At 44.6% G+C, this 21610-nt stretch overlaps 1 protein-coding gene across 1 annotated transcript in view; it reads right to left on the bottom strand.

Annotated features, from left to right (window-relative positions):
- The window catches only part of KIAA1549L (KIAA1549 like), a 293894-nt gene that overhangs the window by 127323 nt on the left and 144961 nt on the right, over positions 1 to 21610 (bottom strand). Inside the window, exons 2-3 of the mRNA XM_036862584.1 lie at positions 3968 to 4576; positions 1829 to 1944 (exon numbers count right to left, since the gene is read on the bottom strand). Coding sequence (XP_036718479.1) covers positions 1829 to 1944; positions 3968 to 4576 — 725 coding nt within the window. The remainder of the gene's footprint in view (positions 1 to 1828; positions 1945 to 3967; positions 4577 to 21610) is intronic.

Here is a 21610-nt window from a genome sequence, read left to right as displayed (position 1 = left end):
TTTGCCAAAGAAACCAAGACAATTGATTTTGCAGCAGGCTGGGTATGCCTTTGCTTCCTCCACACTGTGTGTCCCCAGCACCTTGTTACCTAAAGGCGGTGTTCAAGGTGACTTTAGGTGGGACAAGAGATACTTCTGGATGGAACACGGACTCAGCACCAAATGCCACCAAATCATCCAGCAAGAAAGTTACTCCCATTCCAATCCTTCCAATTACCTCAAGGAGCAGGTCTCAGTTTGAGGATAATTGACTTTTAACGCCTCTCTAATCCTTGCTAATCATATTTTTAAACAAACAAAGGAACACCAGGCCCAGCCTTAATGCCTTCTGTAAGCAACAATGTCTAGCTTGAATTTAACAGGCTGTCTCCATTATTTTCATCTTTTAAAAGTTTTGGCCACACTGCTCGGCTTGCAATATCTCAGTTCTCTGACAGGGCCATGGAAGTGAAGGCGCAAAATCCTAACCACTAGACCACCAGGGAACTCCCTATTCTCATGTTTATGATTACCTTTTATTTGTGGCAAATGATCCTGATTGCTACTTATGGTAGTAATATCAAACATCCTTTCAAAAGAAACGTGTTTATTAAGTGTTTTTTTTTTAAATTTTTTTGGAGTATAGTCAATTTAAAATGTTGTGTTAGTTTCAGGTGTACAGCAAAGTGAATCAATTATACATATACATATATCCACTCTTTTTAAATTCTTTCCCATATAGGTCACTACAGAGTATTGAGAAGAGTTCCCTGTGCTATACAACAGGTCCTTATTAGTTATCTATTTTATATATAGTAGTGTGTGTACGTCAATCCCAATCTTAACTGTTTTTTAAATAAAAGCTGATTTTAAAAAAAACTAACATGTACTAATTGTCACACTGGTCTGTGATGATATGCAAAAAAGGCAAAAGCTGTGAGGGTAATTTGCAAACGACCAAAGTTTAGTGAAAACTGTCTCAGGTAACCACATGGAAACATTCACATTTTCAACTTTCAAATAAAGTTTCTGGTGCAGAAACCACAGATGCTTCTCGTGGAGAGCATTTCTTCTTTTTTTTTTTTCAGAATTATATAAAAGAGATTAACAATGACCAATAAACTGTGTACCCAATCTCCTTCCTAGTCCTTCATGTGGTGGTGGGGAAGGACCCCTAATCTGAATGCAGCTGGGGCACAAAGCATCAAAGGAGGAAGCGAAACCAATATTTTCTAGTGATGTAAAGGGTTGTCCACTGACTGTCAATCACATTTACTGCTTTAAAACTTGGAATCAAACCAAAAGGGTGTAAAGCAAGGCTTCCATCACTTAGATATGCCATCAAAATCAGCTAGTGGTTGTTAAATAGTACTTGGCATTAAAGTGTTTAGAGAAAAAAAATGTTTACTTCCCTATCTGCTGCTGGCAATTTAAGCAAAGGTGGACTCAGTTTACAAGTCAGAGTAATTTTTAAATGTCCAGAAATAAATCACTAATTGTTCACAATGGTGAGGAAGATAAAGGAAAAAAACAATGGATGATTTCTGCAAAATTACACTGTCACAATTAAATACTTTCCCCAAACAACAGGATAATGGGACAATTTAAAACAGAATCTCCAGGCTTAAAAAAAAAAAAACAAAAAACTAGACATAAGGCAATTATCTTCAATTTTCCATCTCAGAATTTGACCTTCTCCAGCTACCATGCATTAGCTATTTGCCCAAATGATGAAAGATCCTACTTCTGTTGTGGCTATGGTACCCAGGGAGGAAGAAAACAATCTAAACAGACTCTGGACCCAAGAGGAAGAGATAGATGAGCCTGGTTACAAAAGCAGGGGGCTTACATGAGCCAAGACGTCATTCTGGTGGAATGCCTTCCGCAATGCCTGTGTGAGCCCTCTGGCTACATTAAGCTTCAAGGTTTCACTGATCTGCACCCTCCTTTGGGTCAGAAAGAGAACTGTGGGGCGAAACAGAAGCATGCAATCAGCGTAAGGCAGCAGACCTCCTAATTAATGAGCCCTCCTCTCCTCCCCAGCTACCCACCACCTCCTACAGGTTCTGAGCAAAGCTAGTGGGCACAGGTCCAACCAATGGGGCAGCAGCTCCGTTGGTCCCGCTCAAGTCCTAAGGAAAGAAGGCCCCAGCCATTCGTGTGGCCCTAGTGGAGAGAGAGCTAGCATGCTGGTGGCACTTCATTTCTGACCAATGCTGCCTCTGACTCTGAAAGCCAGGCTAAGCCTTGCCTGCCCCTGACCGGTCTGCATGCAAGGAAATTCCTGGAACAGCATCCCTGAGAACCTCCTTAACTGCAGGCCCTGCATCCTAAAACAGCCTACATCAACCCTGCTTCAGGAGGTGCAGTCCTCACCCCACAAGCGGGACGGAGACAGGAATGGAGACCTGGCATGGAGAAGAGGCATTTGTGGTTGAACATGACAGGTGCTATTTGAAGGGAAGCCTAGGATGTGGTTGGAGGCCCTCGGAGGAGCATCCAGCCCTGACTTGGGCAAGGGGGTGGGGATCAGGGAAGGTTTCCGGGAGGAACTGTTGCTTCCACTGAGTCTTGGAGGATGATGGGCGTGAGCCAGGCCAAGGCCAGAGGGACTGCCCCCTGCCACTCCCAGCAGAGGGAAGACCAAGTACAAAGGCACAGGGGAGAGAAGTGAATATTTCAGCCTACAATATCAGGCTCAGTCCTGGGGCAGTGGGAAATGAAGGGTTTAAAGCAAAGGCATGTATTTTAGGAGGCTCCCTGGACTCCAGACTGGAGAACAGATTGGAGGGTGGGGGAAGTCTGAAGGCAGAGAGAAAAATCTGGCTGTTGTTTCAGAAATTTAGGTGAGCGATGGTGACGGTGTGAACCAGGGAAGCGGCAGTGAGGGTGGAGGGAAGAAGTATTTAGGAGGTAGAACCGGAAGGAACCGGTCATTGACTGGGGGCGGCTGGGGTGAAGGGAGGTTGTGAAGAAGAGGGAGGGGAGAATGTTCCAGACTTCCGCACCTAGGTGGCTGGGATGTGGAAAACCAGATGGTATAACTGCTTGAGAAACTGAAAAAGATACTGTGCTTTCTGCTCTGCCTAGTTTCACAATTTCCTATTTTAGAATAAGATTATGTCTCAAGAGATAATTTCATTTAATTCTTTGTGGGGTGAAGAGGAAGGCGGGACATGAGCATTCAACACTGGCATGTTCTTTCAAATAATGTGTCTAATGCTTTTTATAGCAGACATTACCACACTATTAAAAGCATCCTGTGCCTTCTTGGCCCGTCTGCTGCAACTCAGAGGCGGGGGCTAAAAAAGATAGCATCTACGCGACTTTTTCAAGAAGGTCTCCTTTTTAACATCAGAAGAAATCTTGGGCACCAACATAGTGTACGGTAGCTGTACTGTCAGTATCTGCTGGTTGAGAAAATACATGACAGAAAGCCCTTCTGAGTTCTGTAGCCCTTCCCAAGATTCTGTATTTTACCGATCACATCATTCACGCGTGTGAGACATCACTGAGGTCTGTACGCGCAAACTTCGGTGTACATCTGCTTTCTCAGACTCACTGGCAGAACTGGTTTCCCAGGGGCCTCTGATATCAGAATGGATCCCAGGACTAGAATCCATGTCACAAGATGCTCCTCTCCTCTGTCACTTGGTAAAGGTCAGGGCTTCTCAACCTCGGCACTACTGACGTTTTGGGTTGGATCGTTCTTTGCTGCCTGACTGTCCTATGCACTGTAGAATGTTTAGCAGCATCTCCAGTCTCTAACTCACTAGATGCCCGTAACACCCTCCTTACCCTCCAAGTTGTAGACACCCAAAAACATCTCCAGACATGGCCAAATGTCCCCTGGTGGCTGGGCAGGGGGGGCAAAATCCCCCCCTGGTTGAGAACCACTGATCTCAAAGAAATCTAATAATTCCGCTACACCTCTGAGGCCAGGATGCACTTGCTGCTTTCAAGTCAAATCAGGACAGTGGACTCTTACCTGTCTTCACCAGGAGCTTACTGGACATCTGACACTCCAGGTTGGATGCCATTTTGCCAGTTGTGACCATGGCCGTGGACACAGCGGGAAGAGCAGCGTCTGTGTTTTCTGCTGACAAAGGCGGCATCCGGGTGGCCCTTATTGGTGCAGTGATGGACGTCAAGGCTGCCGTGATTGTCAGCGGGCGTGCGGTGGACACCCTGGGCATGGCTGGGTTGGTGGGGTTCAGGAAGCCCGTGTACATGGCTTGTGGTTTCCTGGGGAGGTGTGTTGTGGACAACAGGCCAGAGGCAGTGCCCGTGTTCCCTTGCATGGCCGTGGGAGTGCTCATGGTGTGTGCTGTTCTTGCAAACATGTAGGTCGGCGTGAACGAGAAGGCTGGATGGGCTGCCCCTGGTGTCGCCTTTGGGCCAGATGCTGCGTTGCTTGTGACGTTTTTAGCTACAGCAGTGGTCCAGCTGCTCTTGACTAATCCCGAGGCCACGGCCGAAGGGCTGCTACCGGTGCCCTTAGCAACCAGGGCTGCAGACAGCACCAGTGGACTTGATTTCCGAAGAAACAACATGGTTGCTGCCGTTGGTTGTGCCTTGGGCGACACCGAGGAGGCCACTGCAAAAAGAGAAGAGCGAAGTTTGTCATTGGTCCGGAACGCACACACCACTGTGGGAATGAATGGATGTAATTTATGGGTTTGCTGGGGTGAAAAGTCTCTGAGCACTGGAATTTAGGCAAAACAGCTTTAGGTTCGTTAAGCCGATTAACCATAATGAGAATGCCACTTAGAGCAAAGCTATGGTTGGAAATAAGGACACTTAAATTCTGAATACTTTCCAAAAAATCAAGTCGGCAGAGGATCGGGGGCCTGACTATCTGGACTGCTAACTCATTCACCATCCAGGAATCAGGCATATCTGCATCTTCTGAGCAAAGCTGGGTATCTGTGTTGAGCTTGAAGATGCTTTGGCCCCAGAAGCAGTCACACCTATTTCTTGGGGGGGGGGTACCAGGAAACAAACTACCTGCATTAGTGGCTGCACCTGTCCACTTCTCGGGGTGCTGAGAAGCCGGCAGTGCTTTGGATGGGGTCCTGAATAAGGCACTGGTTGATAGAGGAGGAGATTCAGCAGTAGAGTGATAGCTCGGGATACTCTGGAACGGTGGGGAAGCATTTATCACCGGAGGTGGATAGATGTTGCCGGAAATTTGGAAACTTGTATCCATTCCATCTGAAAGCATTTCCCATAAGCTAGCTGTGGAAGTTAGACTTGGAGAGGTCAGCACAGGAGAGTGTGTTGGATGGGCAGGCAACCGTAGATGGGGATGAGACACAGAATGTTGACTTATGGATGGGTCATCTTCAACCTCAGCTGTTTGAAAGTCTCCGGAATAGTTGTTAGTGTTTATGGACAAGAAGTCTGTATCGTTTCCAACCATGGTAACGTCTGACTGTTGGACGAGCTGGTTAGCGCTTGTACCAGAGACTGGATCCTGAATGCTAAAGCCTTCTGCAGTCACTAAATGCCCAACATTATCTTTGAAATCCCGAGATTTTATTGTACTGGCAGCAGAATTTAAACCACCGGGAGGAGCGGCTGAAGCCGAGTGAGTTTCCCAACTTGTGGAGTTCATTGTGTGCCCATTCACATCATAATTTGTTTGCTGCAGCAAGCCAGATATCATCGGTTCTGTTGAAAGGGATCCAGTTTCTGCTGCAAGAGAATATGCCAGAAAACATTTGTGATTGTTGGCTTCTTCACGTCTCCCATTGTTGAGAAATCATAGACCTCATTGGAGGAGGGAAATGCTGTCACCTGTTTGGAAGCTGAAACCGGCAACTCAGAATGGTCCGTCACAGCTGTGTAAGTATCTGGCTTGGTGTTGGAAGAGCTATGAGATGGGGAAACAGTCTGGGTGGCTCGTGCGAAGGGGATGGAAGATGGAGATAATTCTGAAGGAAGGAGGTTTGTTCTTGGTGGTGTAATGTCTGAAGAAACCCGATCAGTGCTAAAATCAGAGGTGACTCCACTTACAGCGTGAAGACTTGGCCTCTCTTTACTTGAAAGGGTCTGGAGAGAAACTGTCAAATTTGCCTTTACGTTTTTCTTTAAAACAGCTGTTCTGCTACCTTCTTTCTGCAGGGGAAATGTCCAAGTTGTGGAAGGAAGATTAGGAAATGTGCTTGAGAGGAGCAAGTCTGCAGCTGCAGTAGAAGGGGATCCATCACTGCCTGCTTCTTGAGGAGTTGGCACTGGGGGCACGGCGGATGGAGAGGCATGATTCCCTGCCAGCTGGAGGAAAGAAGGCATGGAGGGGAAGTCTGCCAGTGCGCCATCTGATGGGGATGTGAGAACCTCCCCAGAAAGGATTTCTTGCCCTCGGCTGGCTGTGGTGAGAGGTAGAGAAGGCACCAAAGGGGAGGATGTGTGTTCTGCTGAAAGTGTGGGCCCTTTGGAATTCTCTGGAGCTGCTGACAAATGCAGGGGGTGAGCAGAGTCCTTTGCAGTAGCAGGGGCTGCCTTTCGGCTGATCATTCCCACTGCCACCGATTCTGCAGTCTGGACAGGTGAAGACACAGCCTCATGGGTCACGGTGCTCTTAAAGGCTGGCAGAGACACCCCATTATGTGCTCTTTCAGCCACCTCAGCTTCAATTGGCTGGGTGGATGCAGGAATTGGAGCCACTTCCAACATCGATAATGAGGGTGTCCCACCTGGAAGCTGAAGAAGACTTCCGGGAGCTAGGGGAGGGACAGACAGACGGGCCAGGTCGGCCACGGAGCTCAAAGACTCAGGTGTGTGGGAGACTGCTGAGTGAGGACCCTCTGCTGGGCTTGAGGATCCTGGAAAACCTAGACGAGGGATGCCTATTAAATCCTGGGCATTTTTGGATGGAGTGTGGTTCACTTCCTCAGCAAATGGGTTTAGGGGATTAGCTATGCTCTGACTTGAGGATGAGTGAGTTGGAGCCGTTTGGGGGAATAAAAGCACTTTGGTGGGTCGCTCTGCTGGCTTAGAAAAGATGATGGAATGAGGTGAGTCAGGAGCCAATGAAGAAGATGAAGATGAGGGGAGAGCGTCTGCCCTCGGGGAATGTAGTTCTGCCACGGAAGGAGTCCCTACCCACGGCGGCCGGGATGGGAGGCCAGCACGGAAGGACGCCACTGGTGGGAGAGGGGACAGTGTGGGGAGCATGCTGGTGTGAGGCAAACCTGACACGGCGGCTGCTTCTTTTCCCCCTGGAGGTCTTGATTGGACCGGGGCCTCAGGAGAATCCTTGGGAGGCTCGAGGGAGGCGCTATGTCCACTGCCTTGGTAAGGGGAAGGAGAGAAGTCCCCGTGGGCCCGAGCTTGACGGTGTGTCTTGGGCAGAGGCGTCTGGGAAAACTGCGGCCAGCTTGTGTTGTCAGGGGACCGTCCCGGCACTGGCTTCATTCTGTCCACCACTGAGGAAGACTGGACTTCGGACAAAGGCCATGTTGGTGAAATCGGTAACAATTTCCCATGAGGAAATGACTCCGGGGTTGGGGTGACAGTGATCTGTAGATTGTCCCTTCCTGTGAAACAAAGGATCAAGCAGTCAGGCCTCGGCTCATCATAGGTCCTGGAGAGAAGGGTAGGCCAGACAGGCACCGCTCGAACCTCACAGAGCTTCCACCACATCACAGAAGACTCATTAAACACGTTCAAACGATAACTTAGGTAATTACAAATACGTAGATGCTGCAGCTAACCTACAGGGCAGGGTTGGTGAGAAGTGGTCTCCGATGAAGTGACGTCTAAGGAAAGATGTGCAAGATACTTGTGTATTTTAAATCTCTTTTCTGTTCCACCTACAAGGGTTGGACTGTGACACTCACAACCTGGAAAATCAAAGACGAACATGGCTCCCTGCCATGGCCAAGGACACCAAAATAAATCCCATCCAAGAATCCAAAATGCAAAAGGAAAGGACTGTGTATCTGAATGCAAATCTTTTTTTTTTTCAGACCCTAGGGCATCTCAAGCACGATAACTGAGGTTGCCCGTGTTTGGGAACATGGCACCAGGGAGACATAATTATTTTGTTGGATGTAAAAGGATTCCTGATGCTATCGTTCACACCATGTCAAATAGCAAAGGGGATTTCTTTCAAATTAGGCTATTTCTGAGAGAAAAACTATTCACCTCCCATCTAGGACCAGAGACACCTCTCATGAGGCCTGGTGTCACTCCCAGCACCTGCAGAGAAACCACAACTGTCAGCACTAATGTGCGAAACCGCAGGCCGAAAGGCGAGGAGACGGGGCACAAAAGGTGACTCCGCAGGAAAGGAGGCACGGAAATAACTGATCAAAAAGCCGGGAATTCCACGCTTGGGAAGAGAAACGACATCCTGCTTGAGGATTCTCTGATCCCCCTTTCCACAGTGGTGCCGATGCTGTTGATGACCCCCCCAGAGCTAGCTAAGTGCCCTTAAATAGTATTTTAAATTAAAAATAACAAAGAAAAGGTACTCCTAGAGCTTTCTATGTTATTGGCCAAAAAAACGTTAGAACCATCTGATAGAAGCAGACATACCAAGAGCTGAAGTCAGAAGACCTGGGTTTGCGCGCACCCTCTAGCCACTCGCGGCTGTGTGTGCATCTGTGGATTGCTGCGGCAGGGGTGAGGGCAACAAGCACACTCTAACGGCCCCGCTGGCTGGCTGGGAGGAACAGAGGAAATCATGGAGGTGGAAGGAAGGGCTCCCCAAGCAGAAAAGCACCAAACAAATGCTTAAAAAAAAAATCACTAAACAAGTGAGCGGTCATTACAGGCTCTAAGTCCCTGTGTTTTCTGTTTGTTTGTTTAACAAAAGAGGACACTATGGTCCAGAGTGGAGACATCATTGCCAGAAGCCACATAACCCATCAGGGACAGAAGCAGGTCCAGATGCGAGGTTTCCTCACTCCCATTGCAGTGTCTTCTTCCCAACTGCTTCTCCCAAACCAGTTCTAGCCTTCACTCCACCCCCGTTGTATCATGCCACCGGAAAACCAAACAACTAAAGCTGAAGCTTTCAAATAATTGAGCTTTTAGAATATGAAATATACTCTGAGTCACAAAAGCCTAAACAGTGATGATTTTCTGAAATATTGTTTTCAGTTTCATTTTTTTAAGATGGAAAAGGCAAGGACAAACGATGTCTTTTACTCTGAATTAACACACAAAAAAATAACTTTCCTTTCTGATTCTTTGCTTTCTTGTTTTAAAAATTCCCCATTCTTGGGATTTACAGATACCCAAGGAATCAGCCGTAGGTCATTTTTAGAACACATCAGGATATAAGCCAATACTACAGCAGTCGACGGCCTTGTTCATTTAATTTTGCAAGTGAGAACCAACCCCTTCTCCTGGGCAAGCCATCTTCATAAGCCAGGCTCAGCCTCTTTGTCTCCTTATCGCCAGATCAGAATCACTACAGCCCTTACCTGCAGGACCCAAAGCTTCCTCGGGCCTCTGTTAGCAAAAATGCACCTTATACAGAAAAAGTGCCAAATGTATATACAGCTATAGGACAAAAAAGTCTACACAGCCTTTCATTAAAATATCTGCACTCCCTGGGAACTGCCTCATGGTTTGCAATGAAAATTGTGTTTCTGTTACCAAACTCAGCCTAAGGAAGTATCCATGCTCCCTTGATTGCAGTTTTACATGGAAGGCTGATACTACTGTCATGCCTCAGTCCTTCTTGTTCATGATGCTTATCTCCTAGATAGACTCAGCTTCACACTTGTCATGCAGTCTTGTCTGGTTATGTATATAGGCGGTACTTACATGAGTGAATATAACATCTATCTAATGTAGTTTTTGCATTTTGGCATCTTCCAAATAACACTTTAGAATCCATTTTTATTACTGGCATGTCAGATGAAATCTATGTAGGATTTCTTCTTTTGTACTCTCATTGAAACAGAGTCAATCATGGGTTCAACTCATGGATTCAAGAGTCATACCAAATTCAACTGTTTTCAAGTAAGTACCCTTCTAAGTCAAAAAGAATGTGACAGGCAAAGCAGTTTTTGCTTTCAGAAATATTTTTTACAAACTCTTTCATAAAAATCTTACAAACAGGAAGGGGAAGTGGGTGTTGGATGATTAATACAAGGGGAATTGTAACTGACTGAATGGCCACAGCCAAAGGAGGCTGAAGTAAAGAAATAGTCTCTAGTGGACTTGCCTCTGCTAAACCTTGCTGTTTCTAGACTAGAATCCAGTGTTTCCCAAGCTATCCCTTACAAAACACAGTGTCCCAAGATGCCTCATGAAGAAAAGTTTCAACAAGCTAACAATTTTGAGAAGTGTTGTATACTACACTCACACCTAACAGTCACTAATGTTATTCACCATATATTTCTGGCTCTCCACCTTCAGAGCACATAATAGGACTGCACTTCCTGTATACCTCTGTGGTTGGGTGGGACCATGTGACTAGTTCTGGTCAATGAGTTGTGAGCAGAAGTGACAAGTGTCACTTCTGTTCTAGAACATTTATAATCAATGCTGGAGCAAGACCCTCCAGAACTTGCTTTCTCTGAAGAAAAAAAAAAAAACCTTAGCAATATTATATCTCAGTAAGCTGTTATGAAGAAGGATGAGGAGGAGGGAGAAGAGGAGGAGGAACCTAGTAATCTTCAAAATGTTTGTAGGTCAGTCCACCAGCCTGAGTCTCTTAGGGACTATAATAAGCAAAAGCCCTCTGCTGTAAAAGTGTGTACAGGTAGCATGAGCAAAAAATAAGCTTTTGCTCTTTTAAATCACTGCAATTTGGGGGTTGTTTGTTACTGCAGCATAACCTAACTTACCCTAACCTATTCAGAAATTGGTATCAGAGTGGATTTGGAACTTAAATGGACATACTCCCAGGTATATCAACATTTAAATAAAGGCTGAGAAATCCCATCATCAAGAAAACATAAGAGTGCCTGGGATGCTGTAAAAACTCAATGAATTAATGTTGGATGGTTTAATTAGACTTTGGCCAAAATTGATCAAGTATATTTAACTTCTGAAATATGTTTAGGATATTTCTCAAACATATTTGACCTCAGAACTTGGGGACTAAAAAAAACTCACCAATATACATAAAGCTAAGGAAGAAAGCATGTTCACTGAATTAGCAAATGATAGCAAATTCAAAAGAATAATTGATATGAAGAATTCCAGAGTAACACGCTTCAAAGGCATGTCAACTGACTGAAATTATTGCTGAAGGAAGACATAAATTAGGATTAAATATAAAGGCTTACCCTTAATCCATATATTACCTAGACAAGAACAGAATGGGGGAGCTTCCCTTTAAGGATAGCTTACGTTAACTATAGGTAGGGTTGACTGGAGCTCATTATGAACTACAATAGGAATGTAGGCTAGCAAGGAAAGTATAAATTCTTAGGCTGCATTAAGTTTTTTTCACTCCTAAAATAAAAAACTATTTCATACTTAGGAAATAATATTTATAACATCTGTATGTAAGAATAAATACATAAAGAATAAATAACGAAAAACATACATGGTTTCTGGCTTCATGGACCTCACAGTCTTACGGGACATATGGAGTTAAATCAGACATTCTCACAAATGTGAAAATGATACATGTTACATATGAAAGATGCATAGTCCTTAAGAGCATGCAATAAGAGGATGTGACCTGATCAGGGAGGTCAGAAAGCACATCACTGAGAAAGTTACTATCAAGTTGAGAGCCAAAGAATAAGGAGAAATTAATCAAGCCAAGAGGATAGGGAAAAACATTCCATGCAGAGAGAAGAGCATATGCAAAGGCCCTGTGGCAGGAAGAAGCATAAGTAGTACAAAGAACTAAAAAAGTAACCATAGCAAGATCAAGTAGAACATGAGTGGCCATGACATAAGGCTGAAGAGGTAGTTGATGACTGGACCATTGGAGTGTCACAGATTTTAGTTCAAAGAGGAGTGGGAGGGAATGGAGTTGAGGGTGGGTGATGTACAGGAGCAAATCTGTGTTTCAGAACAATCATTCTGGCTACAGAGTGAAGAATAGACTGTAACGGGCAAGAGTGGACAACAGAAGACTAGTAAGGAAACACCTGCTGTGGTCCAGGTATGTGATGACAGGAAGTTGTAAAGAGGAGCTGAGCCGTGGGTGGGAGATTGAAATGGATAATCCTTCTCGGTCCCTTTCAATTCTCAGGGTTCAAGATAGTATATTCCTTTAAATATGTGTGTGTTTACAATGTTCATTGCAGCTCTATTTACAATAGCCAGGACATGGAAGCCACCTAAGCGTCCATCGACAGATGACTGGATAAAGAAGATGTGGCACATATATACAATGGAATATTACTCAGCCATAAAAAGAAACGAAATTGAGTTATTTGCAGTGAGGTGGACAGACCTAGAGTCTGTCATACAGAGTGAAGTAAGTCAGAAAGAGGAAAAACAAATACCATATGTTAACACATATATATGGAATCTAAAAAAAAAAATGGTTCTGAAGAACCTAGGGGCAGGACAGGAATAAAGACGCAGACGTAGAGAATGGACTTGAGGACACGGGGAGGGGGAAGGGTAAGCAGGGACGAAGTGAGAGAGTGGCGTGGACATATATACACTACCAAATGTAAAATAGATAGCTAGTGGGAAGCAGCTGCATAGCACAGGGAGATCAGCTCGGTGCTTTGTGTCCACCTAGAGGGGTGGGATAGGGAGGGTGGGAGGGAGACGCAAGAGGGAGGGGATATGGGGATATATGTATACATATAGCTAATTCACTTTGTTATACAGCAGCAACTAACACAACATCGTAAAGCAATTATACTCCAATAAAGATGTTAAAAAAAAAAGATTCACTAATGGGAGGCAAAAAGGAAAACATGGTCAACATGTGATCCCTCACACTTTTGTGGAAAATATGGAAATATAGTATGGTCATGCCCTGCATCTCTATGAAGTATTGGTGTTTGATAAAAACTTGAATTAAAAATCAAAAAAAAAATGTGTGTGTTTGTGTATGTCGTGGGTTTTTCTTTTTTTTAATGACTGCGAATTCTCCTATATGCCTCTCGCTGAGAGGTGGGGGTCTAGGTCCCCATCCCTTGGGTGAACTTGAGATTGTTCAACCAATTAGAGTGTGGCAGAAATAAGGCCATGTGACTTCTGAGGCTACCAACATAAAAAGCAGCTTTTGCTTGGTCTTTGGAATGCTGCCCTCCATACCCCTCCCTCACTGTTCCTCCTGGAACCCAGACACTGCTCTGTGAGCAGCCCAAGCCATGTGGAGAGATCACGTGCAAGTACTCCAATCAATAGTCCCAGCTGAGCCAAGCTTCCCAGTCATCCCAGCCCAGGCACAAACAGGTGAATGGAAAAGCCTCCAGGTAATTCTAGCCCCCAACCATCTGAATCACGGCGGTTGTTTGAGTCTTCCCTATGGAGCCCCCAGACATCAAGAAGCAGAGACAAGCCATCCCCTCTGTGCTCTGTCTAAATTCCTGAAACCATGAGCACAACAAAATCGTTGTTGTTTTACAGCACTTAGCTAGGGGTGGTATGTTGTGCAGAAATAATAACTGAAACAGTACAGGGCTGGGTCCCTCACTTCTGGGAGTGAGTCTCTATACCCTTGATTAGATTCTCAAAAGGATTCAGAAGCCAAAAAGACAGTTAAGAAGCCTTCACTTCAATGAAAAATACTTCTGCTTTACACATAAGATTTTAGAACTTTGTCTCTGCTAATAAAAATACTTCTGCATTGGACTTCCCTGGTGGCACAGTGGTTAAGAATCCACCTGCCAATGCGGGAGACACAGGTTCGAGCCCTGGTCCCGGAAGTTCCCACATGCCATGGAGCAACTAAGCCCATGTGCCACAACTACTGAGCCTGCGCGCACCACAACTACTGAAGCCCACGCACCTAGAGCCCATGCTCCCCAACGAGAGAAGCCACCGCAATGAGAAGCCCGTGCACCACAACGAAGAGTAGCCCCTGCTCGCCACAACTAGAGAAAGCCCGCGTGCAGCAAGGAAGACCCAATGCAGCCAAAAATAAATAAATAAATAGTAAATAAATAAATTTTTAAAATATTTTTGTATTAATTAAAGATGCATCACAGAAAGAAGAAAGGAAGAAAAATTTTGAGGAGAAATGAAAGGTAGGTGGTATAGATTAAGAGGAAGGGAAAGTAAATTAGGAGAAATAGGACAACACCAAAATTACAGAGGGCTTAAAACACACTCAAAGGAAGGAAGTGAAGTAGAAGCTTGGTAGAGGTGGTATGTTGGACAGACTCTAAGACAGCCCCATGATCCCTGTCTCTTGGTGGTCATGCCTTTGTGTGACCGCTCTCCTGGAGTATGAGCAGAACCTGTGACATGCTTCTAACCAAGAGACTATGGCAAAGGTGACAGACTGTCACCCTCACGATCTTCTTATCTTATATAAGACTCTATCTTGCTAGCAGACTCGCTCTTCTTGATGGCTTGATGAATTAAGAGGCCACACTGAGAAAGCCCGTGTGGCAAAGAGCTGTGGGCGGCCTCTAGAACTGCAGGTGGTCTCTAGGGACTACAAGTGGCGGCTCAGAGCTAAGGGTGGCCTCCAGCTGACAGCCAGCAAAAAGCCAGGGTCTTCAATCTGGCGGCCACAAGGAAATGAATTCTGCCAACAACCTGGGTGAACTTGGAAGTGGATTCTTCCCCAGCCAAGCCTCTGGATGAGAACACAGCCCAGCTGACACCATGACGGCAGCTTTATTAGACCTTGTACAAAGGACCCAGACAAGCTATACTCAACCTCTTGACCCATGGAAACTGTGAGATCATAAATGTGTGTTGTTTTAAGCTGTACAGTTTGTGGTAGTTGACTACACAACAGTTGAAAACTGATATAAGTAGGCAGTAACACGCTGTGGAAGGGTATATGGTGCCGAGGCAATGAAGGAAGAAGAGATGGAGCATGAAGTACCATGGCTGAAGTGTAGCATGAAGGATGGCGAGAAGGTGTACTCAAGACAGCAAAAAAGGAGCACAAATTAATATGTTTGTTTGGACTATCACAGAGAACAGCTATGAAGTAAAAATTCTAACACAGTACCTGGGACTCAGAGGAAGTTATTTGAAGAGAACACAGGGCTTTGGAAGAGCAGAAACAAAGCCACAGCGGCAAATAGCGCCAGACACGTTGGAATGTTGCTATGAAACAGGGTGTACTCTTCTGTTTAAATCCCATTTTTCAGGGGAAAAAAAGCCACACCATTCTAATCAAATTACTGAATTCTTATTTTTCTCAACGAACTCCCGCTGACTCTCCAATCTCCACTCCCCCATAACTTTCTTCTATTTAGAATAACATGGATTATTCTTCGCTGAAAATATGGTAACAGTCTTCAAAAAATGTACAGAAAGCAAAGATAAGTCCCACACATTACAGAGGGAGATGAAAGACAGTGGTGTTTTCCCGCACAAGCCCCAGGCTGGCTACCCTTTCTGAACGAACATTTACAAACATCATCCATTCCAGGGACGAGCCAACAATTACCTTCTGTTTGGACAGTGTTTCCCACAAAGGGACTGGTAATCTAAAGAACTGTAAAGGGAGGTCATTTAGATGGTAGAGATTTAAGGAGGCTTTGGATGAAAAGACAAGGAGCAAAGATCAACTTATGTTGCAAACGAGTGAAAGCAAGCAAGATGAAGACCCTCAAAATAATGAAAAGAAAAGTTAACTTGAGTCAGCTCTTCCCTTCTTCAGGCAACAAGGATGGATGGTCACACAAATGCTGCTCAGCAGACAACCGACACACATGCATTTTAAACCAAGCTTATCTGAGCCAGGTTTAAATAAAACCATGACTCTCAGAGCTTCAGGAAAGTGATGTCACTCCTGTCCAAATATCAGACTTACTAACAAAGTGCACAAGCTTGCACGCACAGGTTAAGTATCAAGTGCTTCTGCTGCTCAGCAAGTGTGCAGAGTCCCAGGGCAGCTAAACTTAGCCTTCAACGAAAAGAGTCCAGAAGCAGATCGTTAACATAATGCAACATCAAAAGTTAAGAAAGTGCTTGGCCAGGTTTGGAGGCAGAGTCTGTCACTGACTAATGTCAAAATGGTGAGAACTACCTCCCTAGTCTCCCCAGACCTCAGAGATCCACGTGGGAACACGGAGATGCATAATGATGGACTGTTCAGGCCTCTGTCTTCCTGAGGCCCCTGGCGCTGCTGCTCGTTTATCATCCTCAGTACCTGTACGTAAGACGCAGAGCCGGGCTGCGATGCTGCTGCCTGCGCCGGGCACACTTTAACCTCACAGAAGCGCCCAGGTACAGCCGGCTCCTCTGCTGATGCAGCTTCTCACCTGAGCCTCTTTCCTCAGTCCCCAGGGCTGTGTCAGTCCCCTGGGCATGGCTGTTTTCAGAGACCCCCTTTTCCAAAGCCCTCAGAGTCTGCTACTTAAGGAGCGTTCTCATTCAGGTTCACAGGGCCTCTACGCTGCCCTCCCTGGGTTGCTTCCTGGTTTCCTCAAAACCACTCTTGTAACCCAGCCACAGTCCTTTCCCAGTCAGCGCTGTTCCTTTCTTTGACTGCTGGCGACATGGAGGGGAAGACAGCCTTCCACAGCCAGCCTAATGCGTGATGAGGCATGGCTGCGTTTCCAACCGAGGTCAAGAAACCATCCACTTTGTCCCGCTCCCCACTCACCAGCAGGTTTGCTCCCTGCAGCACTTAAAGGAAAGCAAACCTGATCCCCGACAGCCCTTAAAGGTAGGAAACTGGGCTTCCCTGGTGGTGCAGTGGTTGAGAATCTGCCTGCCAATGCAGGGGACACGGGTTCGAGCCCTGGTCTGGGAGGATCCCACATGCCGTGGAGCAACTGGGCCCATGAGCCACAACTACTGAGCCTGCGTGTCTGGAGCCTGTGCTCCGCAACAAGAGAGGCCGCGATAGTGAGAGGCCCGCGCACCGCGATGAAGAGTGGCACCCGCTTGCCGCAACTAGAGAAAGCCCTCGCACAGAAACGAAGACCCAACACAGCCATAAATAAATAAATAAATAAAATTTAAAAAAAAAAAAAAAAAAGGTAGGAAACTAAGGCAACCAATTAATAAATATCCCAAACTCTTCTTCCTTGTATGTCAGAGAAGAATAGCTGAGGCTTTCTACCAGGCCCCATAGTCAGACTGCCTGGATTCAAATCCCACTCACTCCTCTATCTGTTGTGTGACCTTGGACGAGTTACTTAACCTCTCTGTGCCTCAGTTTCCTCAGGAGACAATTACAGTCCCTACTTCATGGCACCCACAGTACCACGAAATTGTTTTAAGGATTTAATTTTAATCCTCATTTTAAGGATTAAAATGAGGTGATACATGTCAAGTCCTTAGAACACTGCCTGGTACTAGGGCTCCTATACTGCTAGCTAGTATTGTTATTGTTATTTTATTACCTGTTGAGCCCAGAGGAGACATGGAAGTACTCAGAAGCCTCCTCAGAGGATCTGGATACCAGTCAGGACTTAGAAATGCCTGCAGATCATGCACTGTCACAATCCCACACATCTGTGGAACCCCTTCCAGTTTGCACAGTATTGTCATAACCTCAACCCACCTTGTTCCTTACAGTTCCTGTGAGGTAGAAGATAAAGGTTATTATCCCTATTTTACAGGTGAAGAAACCAGGGTTCAGGGAGGTCAAGTGCTGGCTTGGCCAAGGTCACTCTGAGAGTTACCCTATAGCCAAGTATGACTCAACCCCTTTGACCTTAGATCCAAGGCTCTCTGTTCCACATGAGGAGTAGGTCTTCCTCCATCTCCAGGTCTGGGATGGGCTCCATCCTCCAGCCCACATGGTAGCTGCCCTCCTCTCCTGAGTTTGATGATGAGTTTCTCTCCTTGGTGCTGCTTTGACAAACATTACTGGAACACAGCTCTAAATCACCAAGACCTGTCAGGCTTCGATTCCCAGAAGGTCAAAAGAGATGGATTAAGCATCACTGCTATGCTGAAGCATCCACCCCACACCCCAGACCCCACAGTCCTGAAGTTTGGCGCCTGGGATGTTTATACCTAAGATGATTTCTCCTGGGGCTTTTTAAAACGAAATGCACCAGTTAATAGAATCAAATTGCCATTCCTTGAAGTGATGCCAGCAAACAGAAGGTTCTGTTTACTGCTTGGACAGAAGCATTTTAACTTTCAAAGCTCTTTCACAGCTGTTTTCTTTTTTTAAAAAAGTTTATTGCTTTCAAATCCTTTGTGAAACAGGTTTAAAAATAAAGTTGATCTTCCCCCTTTATAACAGTAATAAATTCATTTCAGTTTTTTAAAAACCTTGGCATATGCGATCATTACAGAAAATTCAGAAAAGATGGAAAAGTAGAAAGAAAAGAAAAATAACCCCGTGCTGCCCTCAGCCCTCTCCATGTGCATGTCCAGCTACATCAAGAAAACTAGGATTCATACTGTGGTGACTTGTACTTCCAGACTTCATTCTTGGGAAAGTTTGGGTTAGCTTGCTTTTCAGACTGGTGATCACACTGCACATACAAATGTGCACCTACTTCTTGTCTTCTAACATTATATTAAGGCGTTTTTCCATATTGGATAAGGCTGTATATGATTTCCACTAAGATGTGGTATCATAATTTGTTTAACCATCCCCTAACTGTTAGGATACAGGTTGCTTATACATTTTCAGTATTATAAATAATGGCCTCATCTCCTTCCAATTCTGTCATCAAAATCCATATGTGGCAGATGGGACAGATACAATGACCTCGTGTTATGGACTAGGACACCATACACACAGAAGATCATCTGCATCAAGAGAAGTAAACCAATGGGACTTGTAGTTTCTCTCCTACCCCTATGCCCTGGCATCCTTCTGAGCTTTCGGATAGGGTCATTTATAAATTTAAAACTTCATGATGGCCTAACTCAATGATAGAAGACACAATTAACCACCAGTAACTGACCTTCACAACTAGGGCAATCCTATTGGCAAACATTTCCAAATTTCGTATTAATTTTGACTATTTCATTCTAATGGCCTTAAGGAGAGTTGAGACCATTTAAATCCATTAGGCAAGAAATACTGGAGATCTAGGAAATTCTGTACCTAGAGAAAAGCAGTAACAGGAGCTTAGAGAGTTGAGCAAAAAGACAACATATTACTAGTCTTCCCCCATGTTGAAAGGTTTAAATGTAAACCACTCCTAAGTGATAGTCCCATAATTAAGATGGCACTGTTGCCACAACTCTTTATTTTTAGCTCTATTAGAGTACTTCCCTTCTGCTTAGTATTACAGCCAGTTATCTCCCTTATTTGCTCAATCACTTAACATTTATTCCACAAACACATATTGAATGCTTTATCTGACTGTCGCTGTTTTACAAAGATTGACAAACTGTAGGGCTTCCCTGGTGGCGCAGTGGATAAGAATCTGCCTGCCAATGCAGGGGACATGGGTTCGATCCCTGGTCTGGGAAGATCCCACATGCCACGGAGCATCTAAGCCCGTGCGCCACAACTACTGATTCTGCACTCTAGAGCCCGCGAGCCACAACTACTGAAGCCCACGTGCCACAACTACTGAAGCCCATGCTCCATCTGCAACAAGAGAAGCAACCACAATGAGAAGCCCGCACACGGCAATGAGGAGTAGCCCCCACTCACCACAACTAGAGAAAGCCCGCGTGCAGCAACAAATACCCAATGCAGCAAAAAATAATAATAAAATTTTTAAAAATTAAAAAACAAAACAAAACTGTGATCTCACTGGAAAGGTGGTCAAAGGTCACGGTTTAGGGTGTGGGACCTGGGGACAGAGCAGCTGATGGCCTTGTTCCAGCTGTGTAAATTTAGGCAAGTTAGTACCTCTCTATGCCTGTTTCCTCCTTTCTGAGGTTGGTAGGAATTGCTGTCTCACAGGCTGTTTTGAGGCTTAAATGCATTAATCCATGTAGGGTATTTGAAACATAACCTGGTATGTGGTTAGCAGTCAAAATGTTACTTGTTTTACATTTGGTAGTGTATATACGTCCATGCCACGCTCTCACTTCATCCCAGCTTACCCTTCCCCCTCCCCGTGCCCTCAAGTCCATTCTCTACCTCTGCATCTTTATTCCTGTCTTGCCCCTTGTTATAAAGCAGAAACTAACACACCATTGTAAAGCAATTATACTCCAATAAAGATGTTAAAAAAAATGTTACTTGTTATGATTATCATCAAGGGGCACAAAATCCAACTGAGAGGTTTCAGAGGCATATCTTTTTTCTAAACTATTATAAAAATAAATTCTTATACTCCCACTTTTGAGGGTAAACTTATTCTATCTTCTCAGGAATAGTTCTCTTTCCTTAAAATGAATCCCTTTTCCCCAGCCGTAATTCTCCAATGAGTACCTGAATAATCCATCTGGCTTTCTTAGGCATTAGTAAGACTCACAGAGCTTCTGCATTAGATTTCTCCCCTGAAGTCTGCTTATTTCCACAGTCAAGAATGTGGTTTTGAAGATGATTTATTCAGCATAGTTGCCAAGTGAACACTTTCCCAATAAGATTCTTTACAAATCTAACTACAACTATCGCTGAGACGCTGAGAGAAGAAAGCAGAGACAGAACAAGAGCTTCTCACATATTTATCTCAAATTTTAAAATTAATGTATTTATTAATATTTATTTACTTATTATATGAGAAAATTTTTGATAACCAAAATTAAACCAGATATGAAAAACCTAAACAAATTAATATACAAAAAAAAGAGCCACTACTAAAAAAGGCACCAGAATGAGATATATTCAGCTGAGAGCTATCTAACTTTAAAAAAAATAGGTGGGCTTCCCTGGTGGCGCAGTGGTTGAGAATCTGCCTGCCAATGCAGGGGACACGGGTTCGAGCCCTGGTCTGGGAAGATCCCACATGCCGCGGAGCAACTGGGCCCGTGAGCCACAACTACTGAGCCTGCGCGTCTGGAGCCTGTGCTCCGCAACAAGACAGGCCGCGATAGTGAGAGGCCCGCGCACCGCAATGAAGAGTGGCCCCCACTTGCCGCAACTAGAGAAAGCTCTCGCACAGAAATGAAGACCCAACACAGCCATAAATAATAAGTAAATAACTAAATAAATAAACCCCAAAAAAAAGTTAAAAAAAAAAATTTAAAAAAATAGGTAATTCTAATGTTATTAAACTAATTCAGGCCTTTTAAATATATGAAAATGTCCCCAATTTGTTTTATGAAACCAGTACTGCTTTAACACCCAAATCCAGTATGGATATATTAAACAAATAAGCAATGATCAAAATATGTAAGTGAATACAGGGCAGCCAAGCAAAAATGTGTGTATGTAGGGGGCGGGAAAAGACAGCAGTGAAAAATAGAAATCTATGTACACTCCAAGATACATTTGTGCAGTTATATAAAAATTATGTATGTGTATATAATAATAAATGATGTAATGCATAAATTATCAATTAATAAATAATAAAAATTTTATAAGGTTTGTGACAGTCAACACAAACACACACACAAGTGCATGCACAAAACATCCATACACACAAAAGGAGAATGTAAAACTTTCCACTGCATTTAAAGACCAAATAGTATGACCCTAGGCCCAACTCTGGACTCAATGTGTGCAACCTCAACT

This window comes from Balaenoptera musculus, chromosome 8 (assembly GCF_009873245.2).
Source record: "Balaenoptera musculus isolate JJ_BM4_2016_0621 chromosome 8, mBalMus1.pri.v3, whole genome shotgun sequence".
NCBI lineage: Eukaryota > Metazoa > Chordata > Mammalia > Artiodactyla > Balaenopteridae > Balaenoptera > Balaenoptera musculus.
The sequence above is the reverse complement of the archived record's forward strand: the minus strand, read 5'-3'. Positions and strand labels throughout refer to the sequence as shown.